The sequence below is a fragment of the Spinacia oleracea genome, chromosome 4 (assembly GCF_020520425.1).
Source record: "Spinacia oleracea cultivar Varoflay chromosome 4, BTI_SOV_V1, whole genome shotgun sequence".
NCBI lineage: Eukaryota > Viridiplantae > Streptophyta > Magnoliopsida > Caryophyllales > Amaranthaceae > Spinacia > Spinacia oleracea.
This window is the reverse complement of record NC_079490.1, coordinates 183,269,072-183,290,032: the sequence shown is the minus strand read 5'-3', so window position 1 is coordinate 183,290,032 and position 20,961 is coordinate 183,269,072. Positions and strand designations below refer to the sequence as shown.

The window sequence follows — 20,961 nt, the reverse complement described above, 5'->3', positions numbered from 1 at the left end:
TTATTCTTTAAAACATGAAAGAGCTAATTAACTATTTATGACTTCAAAATATTTGTGGCCTCTTGCCTATCCATCGCTCCTGAAAGTTTTAGGAGTGACTTTAGATCTCAAGATCATCGAACTCTTCTTCAGGGTCTTCATCGGGGTCTTCCTCAGGGTTTGCATCTTCTTCCATGTCTTCATCTTGATTAGGCTCACTTGCCATCTCCTGTTCACTTTCGAGCTCTTCATCTGAATCACTAGAAATCTCAATGGTTGGCTCATGGGTCGCTGGGTTAGGATTCTCTGCCTCAACATCTACATTCTCATTCTCCACAGCTACATCATTTTCCTCTAGGTCATTATTTACACTTACTCCCATAGGTTCTTCTGTAACTGCATCCCAAGCATGACTCCATGAGTTTCTACCCTCCTTGAACCCATTTTCTACGACCTCAATAATGGTGGTCAGGATCTCTACGTCATATCTCTACCTACCATCCCTAGTCTCATACTTAATCAACTTTGGTGTTCCATCATCAGAATGCATGTCTTTAAACTTTTCCTTGAGTTCTAGGTATGGAAATTTGTTAGGTAAGCAATTAATGATAGTGGCTGCTATGATATCCTTTCTCATTAAGATAGGTTGCCCTTGAACCTTAGCATAATATTCACATCCAAACACAATTTTCTTCACATAAATATCTGGGGTTTCTATATCAAGTTTCTCGAAGGATCCTATATTGGTATACTTGGAAAGAAACATTTTATTCCTGAAATAAACAATTCAAGGTCTCACTAACGATTTTCCAGCCAAAACATAAACAAGGTTCAGTAATCAATAAGTTTGGTGGAATCAAACAATTCTTTATGCACATGTAAATGTAACACTTAAACAATTAGCACACGCACGTACATAACAATCAATTTCTAATGCTAGCGTTGACTAGCTACTAATGCACATATAATTCTATCTTATATGCCCTTCTTATACTACCCATCTCTCATAAACTAAATCATTGAAATAATTTAAATGACGAAGTAAAAGAACGATAATATAAGAAAATTATAACATAGAATAATAACATAAATAAAAATATAAAATAAATAAAGTAAAATGAATTAAGTAAATGCGTAGCGAATAAATTCGAAAATAAAGTTATTAATTCGAAAAAGATTTTATATTTCCTAACTAACGAATTCTAACTTTTAAACCAACTAAAAAAAAAATTGAACTCCATTTTTAAAAAAAATAAATAAATTGTATTTATATTATTTTTATTTATTTGTTTGAATAATAAATAATAAAAAAAATAAAAATGTCCAAAGTATCACTTTAACTTGGAAAAATAATTTGATTTCGAACGTAAATAAGGAATATCGTATACTTTCAAACAAGATAAAAGGAAATCGGCCCCCAAAAAAAAAGTACCAATTTTTGAACACTATAATCCGTAGAAACTCGATTTTTAAGAAATTTATTTTGAATAACTAGATGGTTAGGCGCCTAGAAATTTATTAAAATAAAACCTTAGCTCTGATACCACTTTGTAACACCCCGACAATTCTCTCTTTTCTAAAATAATCTTTTAATATAAAACGTAGAGAATTATCAAGGCATTATCGCCCGTGTAAAAACGTAACGGCTTATTCAGAATTTTGCAGCGGAAAACATAAAACTAACTTTTAGGTTCATAAATAATCTATTACATATTAGGTCCAAACCAATTAACTGAAATAAGGAAATACGAATAGTACGACAAATTTCAAATCCAAGTTAACAAATTAAATCACTCAAGTAAACAAATAGAACAACAAGCTCTCTAATCCCGATCCCAATGGTGCATCATCTTCAAACCTGTAGATGGGCAACGCTTATTGATCCTTAGAGACTGCTCACCAAAGATGGGTCATCACAGGATCAATAAGGCATAGCCATGATCAACACACACAAACAAAGCACGTAATCAGCAAAGCTGAGTACTACATACTAAAACAACAACAATCCTAGCATGATACTATCAAACCAACAACCCTAACATGATACTAATAAATATAAGTAAGGACAGACAAAACATAATAATTTGACGATTATACTTGACTAGACTAAGCTAGGCTTAATAACCATAATATTATTTTAGTTGAAATAGACAATGGACCGAGTTGACCATCCAGAAGTCTTCACTAAGGAAGACGAGGTACGGGCGCGACTCCGTAACCTCAGTGACCTGCGATATCGAGGAACGTTTAAATAAAAATAGGACACGGTGATCAATCCGGTCCCAGAAAAGGCCATGGGCTACCACCATGAACCCCAACTCCTGTTTGTCCGTCACTTCAGACGTGCACAGTCTAAAGCTATTGCTATTCAGTTTCACTTTACATGATTTACAAATTGAGATTCCGTTATGACTCAACCATTACATAAGACAGACAATTCACATTTGTTCACAACTGTTTTTATCTTGGAATTAAGTAAGTGATCATAAAAGCATCAATCAAGACTCATTCCAACTTAACCAACCTTTCCTTTAACCATGAGCAACCCTGTATATGGGCATAAAGTTTCAACTTACTAAACAAGGTCCTCCGCCCTTATAAAGTAGTGAAAAGATAGAAAGGGAACAACAACCAATTGATCCAACCCAATCATATAGAATAATCTAGTGTTCCCAACCAACATGTTTGTATCAAACATCCATACTAACATGTTACAGTTCTTATAGTGCAAAATAAGTTCAATAAGTTTGTCCAACAGTATTAAACATGCACATTCAATATAACCCAGTTCGTCCATAATATCAACATCACCAAGTTCAACAATAATATCAACATAACCAAGTTCAACAACAAGATTCAACATGGTTTCATCAATTAGCACACATTCCAAGCACACAGGTATGTACGTACCTTGCATAAACAACTAATAGGCCACTTTAACACTTTCAAAAGTCGCCTAAAGAGAATTCTCCGCCTAAAACAACCAACAAGGATTCCCAATCAATTTCTAATCATTCACAACTATAATAAAGCATTCTAAATACATCCTAAACATATTTAGAACCTTCCCCAATATCCAAACTTGAATGTTTGATTTCCTAACATCATAATTATTAAATTACTGATTGAAATTCGTTGAAAACTCTTCGCAAACATCATACTTTAAATTTTCAGCAATATAACTAATTTCAAACTACTCCCAAAACTTTGAAATCATAAAAACAATAACTTTAATAATTTATAATCATTCTACCATGATTTCAAAACTATTAAACCTTTAAAACCTTAAAATTTCATGCTTTAAATAATTAAAATTCAAATTCCAATTCAATTACATAATCTGAAAATTAATAATTTGATTATGCAAAACATATAATCTGAAATTCATAATTAAATTATAAAACTATAAAATTTAATTCAAGAAAACATAAATTAAATTAATTAAACATAATTAAAACATTAAATTAGCTTAGGGTTAGGAGTAAACCAAAAAGTGAAGGGAGGAAGAGCTGACGGCGGTTGGTGCAGCAGCACGGCGATGCCACAGTGGCAGCGCGGCGATGGGTGGTGGCGCAGCAGGGTGACCGAAGGTGGCTGGTGGTGCAAGCAGGAGGAAACGCACGCAGAGGAGAAAGAAAAGGAGGAGTGTTGATGCTTCGCGAAGGAGAAGGGAAGGGGCCAACGACCGGTGCTGGTTGGTTGGCGGCAGCGACGGGGTGCAGGTGGCTGTCGCAACAAATGAACACAAGCATTAAGGAGGAGAGAACGAAAGGGAGAAGGAAAACCGAAGGAGAAAAGGAGGAAGAAGAAGTTACCGGCGAGGAAGGTTGCACGCGACGGAGGAGGAGCGTCTGAGGTGGTTGGCCGGCGGCGTGAGGGACAACAGCAAGGAGGGCGGCGGTGGCTGAAGCAGAGAGAGAGTTTGCTTGCTTTTCACGTGAATTGGAGGAGAGGAGAGAAGAGGGTTTTTGGCTTTCTTGATTTTACGTGAAGTTGAATTATGGGTTGATAATATGGGTTTTCTTGTTTTGGGCTTTGTCAATTTGGGCTAGGATTAGAATTGAGTTTGTTTGAATCCAAAACCAGTTAATATTGTTTTCCAAATTCAATCGAACGTGTTTTCGCAATTCAAATTCTTTTCAACATAAAATTCTAAAATTATTTTTTTGATTTCATAAATCGTTGAAATATTTAGAACGTATAAAAATAAATTACGTTAAATATATATTTATTACTAAACTTCATAAATTCTATTTAATTATAAATAATATATGTTAAAATATATTTAATAAAATTTATAAATTTACGGGGGATTACAATACTTTTCTTTTACTAATTAGCACGACACACCAAATTCGTATTTATTTCTAAACAATTTATAATTTTTATTTTCTACTCCCTCTGTCTCCTTTTGTTTTTTACGTTTTCCTTTTTGGGTATTTCAAAATGTTTTTTACATTTCTTTTTATATTATCACATAAATAACTTATATTCTATCAAAAATTGTGTCCAATTATTATTTTAACCAATTAAATTCATTGGGTTATTTAATCTCTCACACTTTTCCATTGGGACATTAAAATTTTCTCATTTCCCAATATCAGAATTTTGATAAAAGTGAAAATATTATAAATAAACGTAATTTATCTTGTTTAAATAAAAAAAATTAAGGAATCTCGATGCAAATTAATTATTTGTTAAAACACGTGAAAAATACCAAACGTAAAAAACAAAAAGAGACGGAGGAAGTACTACTGTAGCATAGAAAATTACACTATATTTTCATCACCGTGAATCCCCAAATTTGTGGAGCAAAGTTCAATAAAAGATTTTGTAAGCTGAGATTAACTCTCGTCGCAAACTAAACTGAGTACGTTAATTCTCAATAAACAACTACTCCAGTACTCCGTAACAACTACTTCCTCCGTTTCAAAAAGATCTTTAAAGTTACTATTTGCACGAATTCCAATGCAATATTTAACTATTAATATATCCAATTTCGTATGTGAAAAATTATAAAACTTTGATATTCTGAAAATACATACCGAGACCAATCTGACAAAATCTTACATGTAACGTTTGAGTATATAATACTATAATAGTGAGAATTTACGGTTAAAATTTTTTTTTACTTTGGACACATTTTCCAAAGCGTAAAAAACTTTTAGAAACGGAGGTAGTAACAACCAAAACCCATGAATTGAACACGTACCTTTGCAACTTACAACAAAAAAACATAATGAGTCAAGGTCTTCACAACAATATCTCGTGGGAGTATACAATTAGCCATCTAAAGCAGTTGCACTTATCTATCAATAATAATATCTTTAATTGTTAAAGCTAGGAAGACTTTTCTTCGAAGAAATATGTACACTTGGGTGGTGGACTTGTGGTTCGACAATCGTATAACAACAAGTAATTGCCAATAATTGGCTGGTTTAGAATGTTAATTAATTATTTCACATTTTTCATGGAACTTCTTTACTTTTTAAAATTAGAGTTTAGTGCCCAATACTCCTCTGATTTTATTTAACAATTTGATAAAGTGATTAAAAATTGAAAACCCCTAATTACAAAAAGCATATAATCCTCGTGTTTATATTTAAATTATTTTGATATAGTTGTCCATTAAGCATCTCTAATGCTTCGTACGAAGTAATATCTTCTTAAAAATAAATATAGTAAATGCCGGCCAGGCGGCCATCGACTAGAAGACCCATTTTATAGATCGACCGCATGCATCGACGTTCGAGGGCGTATCGGGTCATTGGACTAGTATTAATTTTGATTGGTTATAAGTGGTTCGGATTACGTCGAATCGTGGGGTTAATATTTCTATTCAGGTCGATTCGGATAACTTTGGTTCGGATGGTGTCGAGTCATAAATTGTTTCAGATTAAACTCATTTTCGGTTGGGTACCTTCGGCTCAGGTCAATCTTGGGTACTATTGCAACCGAGTTTAAAACGATTTTGTATCGGTTTGATTTGGTTCGGATTGAGTTAGGTTCGGGTGTATATTGGATTCAGGTACAATTTGACCGGTTTACTTCAGGTAAAGGTCATCTCCGGATTGGATAAGTCTCGGATTCAGATCAAGTATGGATCAGTGAGTCTCGGATTCGGTTCAAGTTCGGATAAGAAGTACCTCAGATTGAGGTCAATTACGGATTGGGTTTTGCGGTTCAATTTTAGAAAATGTTAAGCTTGTATTATTGTGTTTTATTAATCGGGTGACTTTCTAGTTTACGATAAAATTCAAATCACTTCATTATTTTAAAACTTCAAGCCAAATAAAGATTTTTTAAAGCTTTTATTACTTTGTCTCCAAATTGTTTATTACAAAGGTAATAGAACATAGAATAAATTTCATATATCGAGTTGGATTTACATAGTTAATATGTAGTTCAATTCGGTTAACTTGAGTCAGATTAATAACGAGTAAATTGGATAGGATTCAGGTTAAATATGGTACTTTTTTTTAAATCTTGGGTGGCTTTCGTTTATCGGGTTAACTCGAGTCGGGGTTATTTTCTGATTAACTCAGGTCAGATTGGCAACAATTTGCTTGAATTCGAATTCGGGTCAACGTGCGTCGGGTTAAATCGGGTATACGATTTTATCGGGTTGGGCTGATTGCGGTTGTTCTGGGGTAAAATTGATTTTCGGTTTATTCGGATCTGATGCGGGTTAGGTTAGGTTCGGTTAAAAGTTATCGGATGCAAATCGGGTTACGGGTCTCCTCGGGTTGGTAGCAGTTTAGGTTTGGGTCTTGAATTTACAGGTTAAATCGGTTTTCGTCAACAACAGATCCGCTCGGGTCGATCTTGAGATCACTATTTCTCGAAAATATTCGATTCGAATGTCAGTTGGTTTCGGCCAATTTTACGGACCGGGTCACTTTTTCACAGCCCTGGTACTACTGACGTAGGTAGTAGAAACTCGTAAGCACAGGCCAAATCAAAGTTGATTAAGATTGTCCGACATGGACCACCGGCCCCAAACCCAAGCTAGGTAGCACCAAAAAAAAGCAATGCCCTAAGGGTGAGTTTATCCCAAATCTAAAGGTGTGTCTCGAGGTGAATCTCGAGTCTAATTCTTGGGATAATGTGGTAAAAGAATACATAAAGTTTTGAAGTGAGTTTTAAAATCTAAAACTTACTCAAGACTCACTTAAAACTCAACTTTTACTCCAACCACATCAAATTATACCACATCATCATATTTTATCCTATTTAATTATATATTTTTAGGAGCTTATTATAATGTGTAAAAATAGGGAGAGTCTTATATGAGTCTAAATAATGAAAAAATTAGTAGAAAGCTGATGCGATAGAATCTGAAGATTGAGGGGAATCTGAGGGATGAACTCACCTAACCAACGAATTGACACCTCATCCAGATCCATGAACTTAACTGAGATGTCTTCAACTAACTTTATATTCCCTCCGTCCCGGAATACTCGACCCGGTTTGACCGGCATAGAGTTTAAGGGACTTGAATTGACTTATTTAATTTAATAGGTATTAGTTGATAATGGGTATTATTTTAATGTAGTTAGTGGGAAATGTGTAAATGGGTGGGGTTGGGGGAGAGTAGGGGTTGAATTTTTAATTATATTTTGTATGGAGTAGGGGGTAGGTGGGTTAATAGGGGTGGAGTGAGAAATAATATAATATTGTTAGAATATTTCCATTTTTAGAAACAGGTCAAGTATTAAGGGACGATCCGATAAGAAAAACAGGTCAAGTATTCCGGGACGGAGAGAGTATACAGTGATCGACTACTTTTCAAATATAAACATTCGCAAGCTAAGGAATTTAATGTTCTGTTTCTTTGACAAGTCTTCATTAAAATATACTTCGTATAACATTTTAATAGGTGTATATATACTACTAGTCTACTACGTATATTGTATTAGTATGCGGAAAAGAGTAAGTGTGTTTAATTTGTACTGTAATTATGTATGGTCAGTAAAATGACTCATAACCAACATAAGTTGGTGGAGTTGGTGGGGAATTCACCCCATCAACTGCGTAATGCTTGGGAGTGGCTCAAGCGATGACCTGCGGAGCTGGGCTGGTTCACCTGTGCTAGGTGCTGGTTCAGTTAGGGTCCCTTCTTCTTACCTATTAAAAAAAAAAAAAAAAAAAGTAAAATGACTCATGGACGAGCTACGTATGTGTGTATATGCACGCTCATGACGTACGTGTACGTTGAGGAGGCAATAGTAAACGAATTAATACTCCGTAGTCATTACCCTACACAACTGTAATGATATACTTGTAATCTTGTACTCCCTCCGTATTTATTTAATTAAGGGATACACTTGTCCGGACACTGGTATTAAGAAAAATAATTGAATGAAATAAATTAATAAAACAAGTGGGGGTGTGAATTTTTAAATAATTTTTTGTAGGGAATAGGGGTGTGGGTGGGGTTAGTAAGTAAGTGTGAGAAATAATATAATATTGGTATAAATTTCCATTTATATAAATGGTGCAAGTATTAAGGAACGACCCTAAAAGAAAAACGGTGCAAGTATTAAAGGACGGAGGGAGTAAGTTCTTTTATTTAATTACCTAATTAAATTATCAATTTCAACATCCATTAGTTAGTTCATTAAAGCTAGCAACAATCTCCCCTTATTTGTACATTGTAAAAGCACTCTACTTTGTTCTCTTTCATCAATTAGTGGAAATTTCAGCAACTCAATACTACACCTAAAGCTCAAAGCCTCAAACTATTGACCGTCCAATTTCTCAAATCAATTGCATACCCAAGACACCAAAGAAATCATTACAAGTATAATATGCCACACCATTAATTTCAAATGTTTTTTTTCTTTATTCCTTCGTATAAAACTATACAAGTATATTTCCTCGGAAGAAATCGAAAGTTCTACGACCCTGTTTGGTTCACCTTATTTTCACTTATTTCAGCAAAAAACAAGTTCAGGAAAAATAAGGGCTATCAAGTACAATTAATAAACTAAGTTAAGTTCTGATAAGATTTAACAAGTATAGATAATTTAGTAAAGTGTTGATAAGTATAAATAAGACAAGTTCATAAAAAAAATAAAGTGAAAATTAGGTGAATATAACGCAACCTACAAGTATACATAGTATGATAGTACAAATTAATTATGCATTCAACAGGCCATAAATGTACTCATGGACATAGGAATTAATCATGTTTCTTATATGCTTTGACAAGTCTAAGTTGTGTGAATGTCTAATTAATTAATGCCGGTAATTTTAAGTGGTGAAATTGTCTTACATGCACGTATACTTGCTAATACTTAAGAAAAATCTTAACTTTCCACTTATGTAGGCAAATGCAAGCATTAGCGCAATATTTTTTCATTCCCCCCGTTTTTATATTTTTTTAAGTTATATTTGATGTGATGATTGAAATGCATTAAAATCCGTCAAAATGTCTTTTGCAAGAATATGCCCTTTGATAATCCATAACTATAATGTAGTCATATTTTCCCATTCTTCTCAATTACAGTATTTGTATAATATAATGAAGTAAGAGTACATTACTAAACAATAAAAATTACTCCATTCGTCTCTTTTTGTTTTTTACGTTTATTATTTTGTACGCGTTTTAACGACTAATTAATGTGCATTGAGATTCCTCTACTTTTTTTTATTTAAACAAGACAATTAAGTTTATTTATAATGTTTAATTTCAACGTTTATCAAATTTCTGATATTGGAAAATGAGAAAAATTTAATGTCTCAATGAAAAAGTGTGAGAGATTAAATGACCCATTGTATTTAATTGGTTAAAATTATCATTGGACACAAATTTTGATAGAATATTAAAGCATTAGTGTGATAATATAAAAGGATATGTAAAGAACATTTTGGGACACCCTAAAAGAAAAATGTAAAGAACAAAAAGAGACGATTACTGTGTATATTTGTCTCGTTGATGCAAAAACGCAAAAAAAAAAAAACACTTATCGATTGTATGTCTGGAGTTCAAAATTTATTATGTCCATGGGTACATTTAAGCTCTGTTTGGCACGCCATTTTTCTGACATCTTAAATGATAATGTGCTAAAATTTTAAGTCACCTTAAATGATTAGAGCGGTCAAGCACCTTAAATAGAATATAAGGTTTTGAAATTAACTTAAATTGAGACGTTACTTTGAGTAATGTTTCAATTTAAGGTCCTTGAATTTTCGTGTGTTTTAGCTTTACATTTTTATTTTAAAAAAAATATTTTATAAATTTCAGCTCCTTAATTCATTAATTATACCAAACAACTCATCTAATTAATCAGGTACCTTATTAGTTTCAGCAACTTATCAGTATCATCTATAACCTTACCAGTTTAAGGTAATTTATCAGTTTTAGCTCTATTTCAGTTAGTTTAGCTCTATATCCAAACGTTTAAGTTGTTTCACCTCATTTTAGCAGTTTTAAATTATCTTGCAAAATTTTCTCCTATAGTGATCATAATCAAATTGTCAAACGAGGAACAAAAACACTCTTAAATACTCCCGGAACAAGAGGAAAGTTCTCGGTCTTGATCGAGTGCCATAAAAGGGTAAATGATCAATAATTGCATAAAGAATGAAAATGGTAAACTTTGTAGCTGATATTTTGAAAACGACGAGAAATGTACGTGTTCCGCGACTAAAAATGGAATATCTGTTAAATACGGGTCTGGGCCGCACGGCTCTGATATCATGTTAAAGGAGGTTCCACCTTAAAACCATATGGCAATAAAGGGAGTAGCCCTTAGTCTTATTAAGTAATTAATTCTCTCATCTCTTCTCAATGTGGGACACTCACCTGTATTCTTTGGGAAGGCTTTTTTCAACAATATCCAATCGCATTAAATATTGCAACTAATTCTAATTAATTACTCTCATGCATGCGATGTCTTCTACTTGATCGATCTATGTATTTGTTACTACTAATCCTACTATATATACATGTAACTCTACCATACAACTTCTTCATCACACTTGATCACCTTCAATTCCTTTACTACCTATACAAACAAGTTTCGATCATTCGATGGCTTCGAACTTGGTGGTCGGTTTTTTGGCAATCTTTTCTATCATTTTACTGTTAGCAGGTACCTCCGACGCATGGCTAAGGAAGCCACACTTTTATGCCTCTAGCTGCCCCAACGTTGAACAAATTGTTTTTAATACGATGAAGCAAGCCGTTAGTAAGGAACCGCGTATGGGTGCTTCCATACTTCGTTTGTTCTTCCACGACTGCTTTGTAAATGTGAGTATCATATGTACCTTCAATCTATACCTAGTCTATACCTAGTATTTAAAAAGGATAACCGTATACGATTAGATGACACATGCCACCTCCTTCTTTCATTTATGGATTTTTTTTTAAATGACACGTGTTACCTCCTTCTTTCATCCATGAATTTTTTTTTTAATTTTTCATGTTGTTGTTTGTTATACGAATCATTTCATAACTTCAACACATCTTCCACTTCATCTTCTTCATCCTACATCAATTCACCATTGAATTCATATTCATTATTCAACCACTACCACTTCATCTCCCTCTTTAACACTTAATATTGATTCACCTTATAATTTATATACTTTTTCACCTTAAAAATTTAATCATCTCTATATAAATCATATACTCTAACTAAAATCACAAGCGCTCAATAAAAATTAACACTTTAAAAAACGGTTTAACAAACACTATATATTGCCCGTTCTTTGAACGGGCTCCTAAGCTAGTTTTATTAATTTGAAAGCAAAGTTTAGGATCTTTTACCAAACTGGCTACTTTTAAAATTTTATTTACCAAAATGGCTACTTTTAAAATCTATTTCCCAAACTAGGTATTTCGTATTATTTATTTACCAAAATGACTATTTTGACTTTGAGACAAAAAAAAAAACCATTAAACTGGTTTGGTTTTTATTTTTTAATATATATGTAAACCAGTTTTATATTTTTTTTATTTTAGACAAAAAAAAAATTTATAAACACTAAAACCTTTAAACTTAAATTTAAAAACTTCGTAAACTTAAATATGATAACTCCATAACTAACCATTGTCCCTAATATTCGTCCAAAGCAACATGTATTCCCAGTAGAACTCGATACTCAGGAAAAAAAAAATGACATAAATAGGGTAATGAACGAAAGAAGGTACAAATTCAAATATGCTCAAGTAGACAATTGAGGCTATTTAAAACCCAAATCAGTTTAATATTTTGTTTTTTAAATACTCAAACCAAACTGGTTCACTATTTAAAAAAAATCAAACCGGTTCACTATTTTTAAAAAAAAATATCAAACCGGTTCACTATTAAAAAAAATATGTATCAAACCGGTTCACTATTAAAAAGAAAATCAAAGCGGTTCACTATTTTAAAAAAGCTCAAACCGGTTCAGTATAAAAATAAAAACTTAGACCGATTCATTGCTTTTACTTTAAAATCAAAATTAAAATATAGCTAGTTTAAAATCTAAATAATAGCTAGTTTGGGAAATAAAATTAAAAGATAGTCATTTTGGTAAATAAAATTTTAAAATTAGTCACTTTGGTAAAAGATCCCAAAGTTTAACACAAACTACCTTATAAAAATATATTTAGTATCTAATTAAGGAGCAATAATTAGTTCTTATTTAGACGTGTAGGACAATGAGATTTATAAATATATAATAATATCCATATTAAATCGTGTCATATATCTACTAATAAAAATTATTTTTGCACATACGGAGTATTTATAATAATTCTTCTAGGAGACTAATTAATATAGTACGTTATTTGTGTTGCGCACATTAGGGTTGTGATGGCTCAGTACTCTTGGATGATACACCAACTTCGCAAGGAGAAAAAATGGCTTTTCCGAATCGAAACAATTCAATAAGGGGTTTTGAGGTGATTGATGCAATAAAGTCTAATGTTGAAGCTGCTTGTTCTGGAACTGTATCATGTGCGGACATCCTAGCTCTAGCAGCACGTGACGGAGTTCAATTGGTAAGCAAATTAAACACCTAATTAATTATTTTACGAAGTAATTAATTTATTACGAGCATAAGTTGATTAGTTAGGACCCATTCAATACAACTATCACTGTCAATTTAAAGTTTTTGATTTTATTTATTAATTAAACTCCTAAATACAAATTGATTGATTATGACCCAGTATGTTCTGTAACACTGTCAGTAACTCTTTTTTACGCAATTTAGAAGGTGGACCATGGTGCATATAAAGCATGATGCACCTTAAGAACACTAATATATAATTGAAAAAACATCTGGTTACGAGAAAAGAGCATGAGTATTTTTTTTATTTAGGTTTTTAATAAATAGTAAATTAATATATTATTTTTATAACAAAAAAAGTGAAATATTATATGACATGTTCTTATGCACATATGTTCTTTTGGTGCACCACAGTACATAGCCCACGGATTAAATTATTTATTTATTATCATTATATATGTAGCTGGGAGGCCCCACATGGAATGTAAAACTAGGTAGAAGAGATGCAAGAACAGCAAACATGACTTTAGCAAACCTAAATCTACCACCAGGGAATGCTCCCCTCTCGAATCTGACGGAACTGTTTGCAAGACAAAATCTAAACATAAGGGAGATGACCGCCCTCTCCGGAGGCCACACCATCGGGTTTGCTCGGTGCACCAACTTCCGAGACCACATCTACAACGACAGCAACATCGACCCTAACTTTGCTGCCACACGCAAGGCTAGCTGCCCTAGACCTACCGGAACTGGAGACTTCAACTTGGCCCCTATGGATATTCAAACTCCCAACACATTTGACAATGATTATTACAAAAACCTTGTTGCGAAACGAGGATTACTACACTCCGATCAAGAGCTTTACAACGGGGGTTCTCAGGACTCGTTGGTGAAGATGTATAGCACTAATCAAGCTTTGTTCTTCCAAGATTTCGCGGCTGCTATGATCAGAATGGGTGACCTTAAACCTCTTACTGGTACTAATGGGGAGATTCGAAACAACTGTCGCGTTATCAATTAATTTGTTTATGTAGTTTCACAATCACGTACCGACGTAAGTATACTTTCAAACTTTGTACTACGTAAATGCATAACGCAATGTTAATTTTGTAACAATATGTGTTTTTATTGGTTTTTACACTGATAATTGTATTATGTGCGGTATGCCATTCACACGTTTAACCATCTTTATATTACATAGTGTCATGTAGTGGCGGATCTAGGATTTGAGAAATTGGGGTACGAATAAAAATTCTTATAGCTTACCAACGGAAAAATAATCTGGGCCCAATCCCGCTATAAAAAGATCCAAAAAAAGGGTCTACTTTCGGTATTTAAAAAGGCGTCAAAATTACATTCGTTGTAATATTTTAGTCCAAATCATTAAAATTTAAACCCACCGCTCACTTCATTTATATTATCAACGAATTACTAGTATTTCAGTATATTCGATAAATAATAGAACAATTAGAAAAATAAAGGGAATAGTGAATTGTGTATATAAAAACCATTAATGATATTGAAATCATATTAAATTTCAATAGAAATGAAAATATTATTCTTCCCTATGTATATGACATCTAGCAGTGTGTTCACAAATTTTATTTTTTTTAAATTATATAACCCATACAACTAATTTTAGCTAGGTACAAAAGTGAAATTCACAAAAATGATATATCTATGTAATTGAAATTAAAAGAGTGAAAAAGAAACTCACAAATGATAAAAGTAAAATCATTAAAGAGTTGAAAAAAGGGAAGACTGAAATTAATAAAACGCTGGAAAAACAATTAAGTGCTAAACAATGAGAAAGTAAACCATTAAGGAGCTAAATAAATGAGAAAAAAGTTGTGAAAAATAAGAATTACCAGGACTCGAACCCTACATCACTTAATTCCATCATAATGAGACTAAACCCTAAACCAACTGAGACAAACTCATTTATGTGATACATAATAGGAAATTTCAAATATATACAAAAAGCCTGTCACTATTGTATATTTTTCCGCGGATCTAGGGTGGGGGGGGCAATGATACCCCTTGTACCCCCCTAAATCCGCCACTACTGTCAAAAGATAATAAAATGGGCCACAAATCATATCACTACAAGAATTTGTATCATTAATGTGATCCAATAATGACGGTAAAAAATTCCGTCGTAAAAACCTTTTGATACGGGCCAAACAACCAAATAAAGACGGGAACAACCGTTGCACATGTCTTTTACGACGGATTAACTACAAAAATTTTCATCAATGACGGCCCCCTTTTATGACGGGTTCATGACAGAATATTCCACCACTATTGGCCTTTAATTAGTGACGGGTTTTGCGTCGTTAATAATACAGAAATTTAGTGAATATATATTGTTTGACCCCAAATTCTTATATGAGACTGTCCTCACCATCAACTGATGGTGAGACCAGTTCACACTTGCGAATTTAGTTATGTTACTTCTATAGTTTAGACATTTTACTTTTTTTTACAATTTTAGAGGAGGTACTTTTTTTAATTTAGGTATGTTACTTCTATAGTTTATACATGTTACTTTTTTTTATACGGAGTAGTTTTAGGGGAGATACCTTCTTAGTTTAGGTATCACTAGTGGAAAAAACCCCTGTTGCAGCCCCCTTGTTGAGGGGGGCATTTAAAAGCACGCCTCAACAACCACTAAGTCAACGCGGGTCAAAGATTTTAATGAGATATCGAGGCGGGCTTCTAATTGTTCGCTTCAACAAAGTCTATTAGAGCGGGCTTTGGTGTTGTTCGCTTCAACCAAATCAAGGCTATTGGGCCGAACAATAAATGTTCGCTTCAATAGACCCGCCCAAATTAAATCAGGTGATTTGATTAGGGTTTTTATATCTCATTCCTTCTCTCTCCTTATTTCCTTAGCCGTTTTTTCTCTCTCTCTCCTTATTTCCTTAGATCTGATCTTTTCTCTTCTTCATTTTTTTTTTGCGATTTCATTTTACTTATCCTCTCACATTTGCATTTAATTCCTCTCGTTCATCTTCTTAATCTCTTTCCCCTAAAAAAAACCCTTCTTAATCTATCAAGATGAATAATGTTTATGTGTTTTTTGAAACTCCGACGAAGAGTCAGATGTTAACGGCGATGGACGAGATCGTGTAGGTGGCGCCGGTGAAATTTAAACGAGTCAATATTTCAATATGAGATGGAGACGGCGGAACTAACGAGGGGATGGCGGTGCAGAAGGCGAAACGAACGAGGAGAATGTTTTAAACGGCAAGTTTCCTCATAATTTTCATTTTTTTTGTTTTATTTTGGATAACCTGTTGAATTTTTTAATTGTTATTCTGAATTCATTGGAAATATCTCTTGATTTTTTTAAAAAACACTTTAGGTTCTTTGATTTTCTTATTTTATGGAAATTATCGGTAATTTATTTAATTTTTCTTAATTTTATGTTTTCATTGGATTTTAGATCTAGATCGATAATAAAACTCTAAACGGCCGATTTTGTTGGAATTACGATCCATTATATTGGATTCATCGATCACTTTTATTTTCCGCTTTAAATTTTTTTTAAAAAAATTAATTTTACCAGTTTTTCTAAGAACTATAATTTTTATATATATATTAATTTTACCAGTTTTTTTTCCTAAGAACTTCAAATAATATGTAAAATGCTACAATCTGAAAGATATATTTAATTTTTTAATGTTTAGAATAAATTAATGTAAACCTATTTGTTCTAAATTTAATTTCTAATTTCTATGTACGTATTTGTTTTTTATTTGGTGGATCTTTTCTTATTGGTTTGTTCACTTCTTAGTTTAATCTTTATTGCTAATTGTTTTTGCAGGTTTATCAAATGGTGAAGTACCTAGATCCTCCGAATTGAAGACTTAAAAAAATACTCATATTTTTTGATAAATGTAACTTGATGTAATCATATATACTTATATATAGAAAGTGTTAATTTATTTAATAATGTATTGCTGGATAAGTTATTTAATTCAATATGAATAAAATTGTTCTTGTATTTTCCCAAAGGATTTCAAATTTTTGTCTCGGAAGTTCTTGTTATTGTTGGAATTTCGATCCATTATATTGGATTCAATATCAATATGAATATGAATAATTACATTTCAAATTCCAAAACAAAAACAATAATTCAATTTGGCGAGCTAATGAGGCGGGCTTTTTAAGGGCCCCCTCAATAGACTACTCTGTTGAGGCGGGCTTTTGGTAATGCCCCCCACAACAGGTCCTTAATTTTTCCTTTAGTTTTGGGCTGTTGAGGCGGGCTTTTGAAAGCCCCCCACAACAGATGACCTGTTGAGGCGAACAAAGCCCGCCTCAACAGCTAAGTGAGCTGTTGAAGCCACGTCTGTTGAAGCGGGCCATGTTCGCCTCAATAAGCCCAAAATGCCCCCCTCAACAGGTATTTTTTCCACTAGTGTATGTTACTTCTATAGTTTAGACATGTTACTTTTTTTTGATAATTTTAGAGGAAGTACTTTTTTTAGTTTAGGTATGTTACTTCTATAGTTTATACATGTTACTTTTTTTATACGGAGTAGTTTTAGGGGAGATACCTTCTTAGTTTAAGTATGTTACTTCTATAGTTTAGACATGTTACTTTTTTTTTAATAATTTTAGAGGAGGTATTTTTTTTAGTTTAGGTATGTTACTTCAATAGTTTAGACATGTTACTTTATTTTTATAATTTTAGATGAGGTACTTTTTTAGTTTAGGTATGTTACTTCTATAATTTAGACATGTTACTTTTTTTTATACGGAATAGTTTTAGGGGAGGTACATTTTTAGTTTAGGTATGTTACTTCTATAGTTTAGTAATGTTACTTTTTTTTTATAATATAATAATTTTAGAGGAGGTACTTTTTTAGTTTAGGTATGTTACTTCTATAGTTTAGATCTGTTACTTTTTTTTTAATAGTTTTAGGGGAGGTACGTTATTGGTTTTGCGCTCGTCACACCATCAAGTTGATGGTGTGACTGGTCTCACAGGAGACGCGCTGTTGTTTGACATTATTAATAGGGAATAATAATTTAAATGATAAGGACGACAAAAAATAATTTTTATTAATAATACTCCGGAGTACTCTATATTATTTAAATATGTGGCTAATTAAGTGTTTAAGTGTATTCAGCATCCACCTAAGAAGAATTCCTGTATGTCAACCGACATTAATGACCATTATATTAAAACCGAAAACAACATGATTTGACTTAATTAACCATGATTGTTCATATATCCAGTACCAATTATAACTATAAGTCTATAACTATTGTCTCAAAAAAAAATTATAACTATAACTAAAATAAAAATTGTTAACATCATCATTATTGCATGTCATCCTTTAATGAACTTTTTAACTTCTAATCTTACCTCCGTGTCAAAATGATTTTTACACTTTCCGTTTTAGTCTGTTTCATAATATTATTTATACTTTACTTTATTTTATTTTTGGACATGAAAATTTACTAATTAACTTGCCTTCTTACCCATAATATTTACTATTTTTCATTCACTTTCTCTTAATTTATTCATTTTTTTTTACACCCACCCACGTACCTTTTTAAACATTTCTCTTCCTTATCCATATTTTATTACATTCAACCAAATTTTCTAGTTTTGTCTTAATATTGATGTAAATAGTAACGGTAAAAATCTTTATGAAATGGAAATATTACTACTTTTATAACATCTTTATTTTTCCTTCTTTTTATTTGAGCCTTCCTAATTCAATGATTAGGAAAAGTGTACTCCGTATCTTTTGTAAGAATGTGTTGTGACTTTTCGTCTCACAAAACAGAGTTATGCAGAATACCTGCTTCCTCAAAACCCCTTTTTATATGTATTAGTTCATAATATTTTATTTAAAAGAAAATGTTGATTTGTTTTTGTTAAAATTGTGCATTGCAGGAGTATATACTAACCTAGTTGATCATGAAATTACATACAGATGGGTATTCCAACATTTTCGTATGCGTAACTGTGAGAAATATTTGCCGTGATTTCTCATTGATTTTCTCAGAATATATACATAGCTACATTAGGGTTAAGCTAAGGCTACTAGTAATTACAAAATAATTAAATTACATTAATTACAAATTACGTATTCTATCACACCCCCGCAGTCGAAGCGGGAGGCTTACGGACGGTTAGACTGTCCCGAAAATCATCAAAGAGTACACGCGAAAGTCCCTTAGTGAAGATGTCGACAATTTGATAACGGGACGGAACATGTAGAATACGTACCTCACCTCGTTTCACCTTTTCACGAACAAAGTGAATATCCATTTCAATGTGTTTAGTGCGTTGATGCTGAACCGGATTTCCAGACAAATAAATTGCACTCACATTATCACAATAAACCAATGTAGCTTTCTGAACCGGACAATGCAACTCAAGTAACAAATTGCGCAACCAACAAGATTCAGAGACAACATTGGCAACCCCCCTGTATTCGGCCTCAGCACTTGATTTCGACAATGTAGGTTGGCGCTTTGCCGACCATGAGACTAAGTTGTCTCCAAGAAAAACACAATAACCCGAAGTGGAGCGTCTGGTGTCCGGACATCCACCCCAATCGGCATCCGTATAAGATACAAGGGATTGGATAGAAGAAGAATGTAAATGTAATCCAAAATCAATCGTACCTTGTACATAACGGAGAATACGCTTCAAGGCGTCCATGTGTGCAACTTTCGGATCATGCATGAATAAACAGACCTGTTGAACCGCATAAGATATGTCAGGACGAGTGAACGTCAAGTATTGTAAGGCCCCGGCTAGCCGCCGGTAATGCGTGGGGTCCGCAAGTGGTGCGCCAGAAGTAGTGCTAAGCTTGCCTTTGGTGTCGATAGGGGTAAGACAAGGTTTGCACTTTGACATGCCAGCTCGATCAATGATTTCTTCCGCATACTTCTTTCGAGACATAAAGAGACCATGCTCATCCCGGGTGACAGCAATACCCAAGAAGTAACTCAAAGGACCTAAATCCTTCATGGCAAATTCAGTGCTTAATTGTGAGATGATTGTTCGTCGTAGAGCATCTGAAGAAGCTGTAAGAATAATATCATCGACATATAATAAAATATAGGCAATGTCATTTCCACGACTGTAAATGAAGAGAGAGTTGTCAGATTGGCTGTGACAGAAACCAATATTAGCAACATAATCAGCAAAGCGTTGATACCAAGCCCGGGGTGCCTGCTTCAAACCATACAAAGATTTACGCAAATGACAAACATAATCCGGTCGGGCTGGATCCCGGAAGCCCATGGGCTGATACATGTAAACTGTCTCATTCAAATTACCATGGAGAAAAGCATTCTTGACGTCTAATTGATGAATAGACCAAGAACGTGAGAGAGCAATACTGAGAACAACACAAATAGTGGCCGGCTTAACAACCGGACTGAAAGTTTCATCACAATCAATACCTTCCCGCAGTTTGGCCATCACCTACAAGTCGGGCCTTATGCCTCTCAAAAGAACCGTCAGATTTTTTTTTATGCCGAAAAATCCATAAAAAACGAATAACATTAACATTCGGAGGACGAGGCACTAAGTCCCAAGTCCCATTTTCAATAAGAGCATTAAATTCATCTTGCATAGCATGTTTCCAATTATGGTCATTTAGTGCAGTTATTGGGTTCTTTGGAAGGGGAGAGATGGATTGTGTGTTGGCATGAAGAGCATGGGCCGAGTACTTAGGATTGGGCTTGTAGATGCCATGTTGGCTACGAGTGCCCATCCTAGGGGCTGAGGCAGCAGGCGGACTGGGCCGCGGGGAGCTGGGCCGCGGTGATAGAGGAGTGACAGCAGCAGACCGACGGTGAGGGGGTCGGTAGGGTGGGCTGCTGGCGGGGGAATGGGCCGCGGGAGTTTGGGCCAAGGGTGAGTTATGAGCAGTTTGCCCAGTAGGAGAATTGAGAGGGGTCTGGTCCATGGTGGCAGCATGTTGGGCCACTGGACTTGGG

General features: G+C 33.7%; 1 protein-coding gene and 1 long non-coding RNA gene across 2 annotated transcripts; one reads left to right on the top strand and one right to left on the bottom strand.

The window, feature by feature from the left end:
• Nucleotides 1-1,609: 1,609 nt before the first annotated feature.
• On the bottom strand, nt 1,610-4,206 carry LOC130472406 (uncharacterized). The gene is made up of 4 exons (XR_008932570.1): nt 3,795-4,206; nt 3,467-3,705; nt 2,890-2,953; nt 1,610-1,871 (listed from the first exon to the last, which is right to left on the bottom strand). It is a non-coding gene; the product is annotated as an uncharacterized lncRNA (long non-coding RNA).
• A 6,741-nt stretch (nt 4,207-10,947) lies between these two features.
• On the top strand, nt 10,948-14,172 carry LOC110783753 (peroxidase P7). The gene is made up of 3 exons (XM_021988124.2): nt 10,948-11,236; nt 12,779-12,973; nt 13,445-14,172. The coding sequence occupies exons 1-3, from the start codon at nt 11,018-11,020 to the stop codon at nt 14,000-14,002; spliced, it is 972 nt and encodes a 323-aa protein (XP_021843816.2). The 5' UTR covers nt 10,948-11,017; the 3' UTR covers nt 14,003-14,172.
• Nucleotides 14,173-20,961: the final 6,789 nt, after the last annotated feature.

Coding starts and splice junctions, on each gene's coding strand:
- LOC110783753 (XM_021988124.2), top strand. CDS start 11,018: ATGGCTTCGAACTTGGTGGTCGGTTTTTTGGCAATCTTTTCTATCATT. Junction 11,237..12,778: donor TCCACGACTGCTTTGTAAAT/GTGAGTATCATA, acceptor TGCGCACATTAG/GGTTGTGATGGCTCAGTACT. Junction 12,974..13,444: donor CACGTGACGGAGTTCAATTG/GTAAGCAAATTA, acceptor TTATATATGTAG/CTGGGAGGCCCCACATGGAA.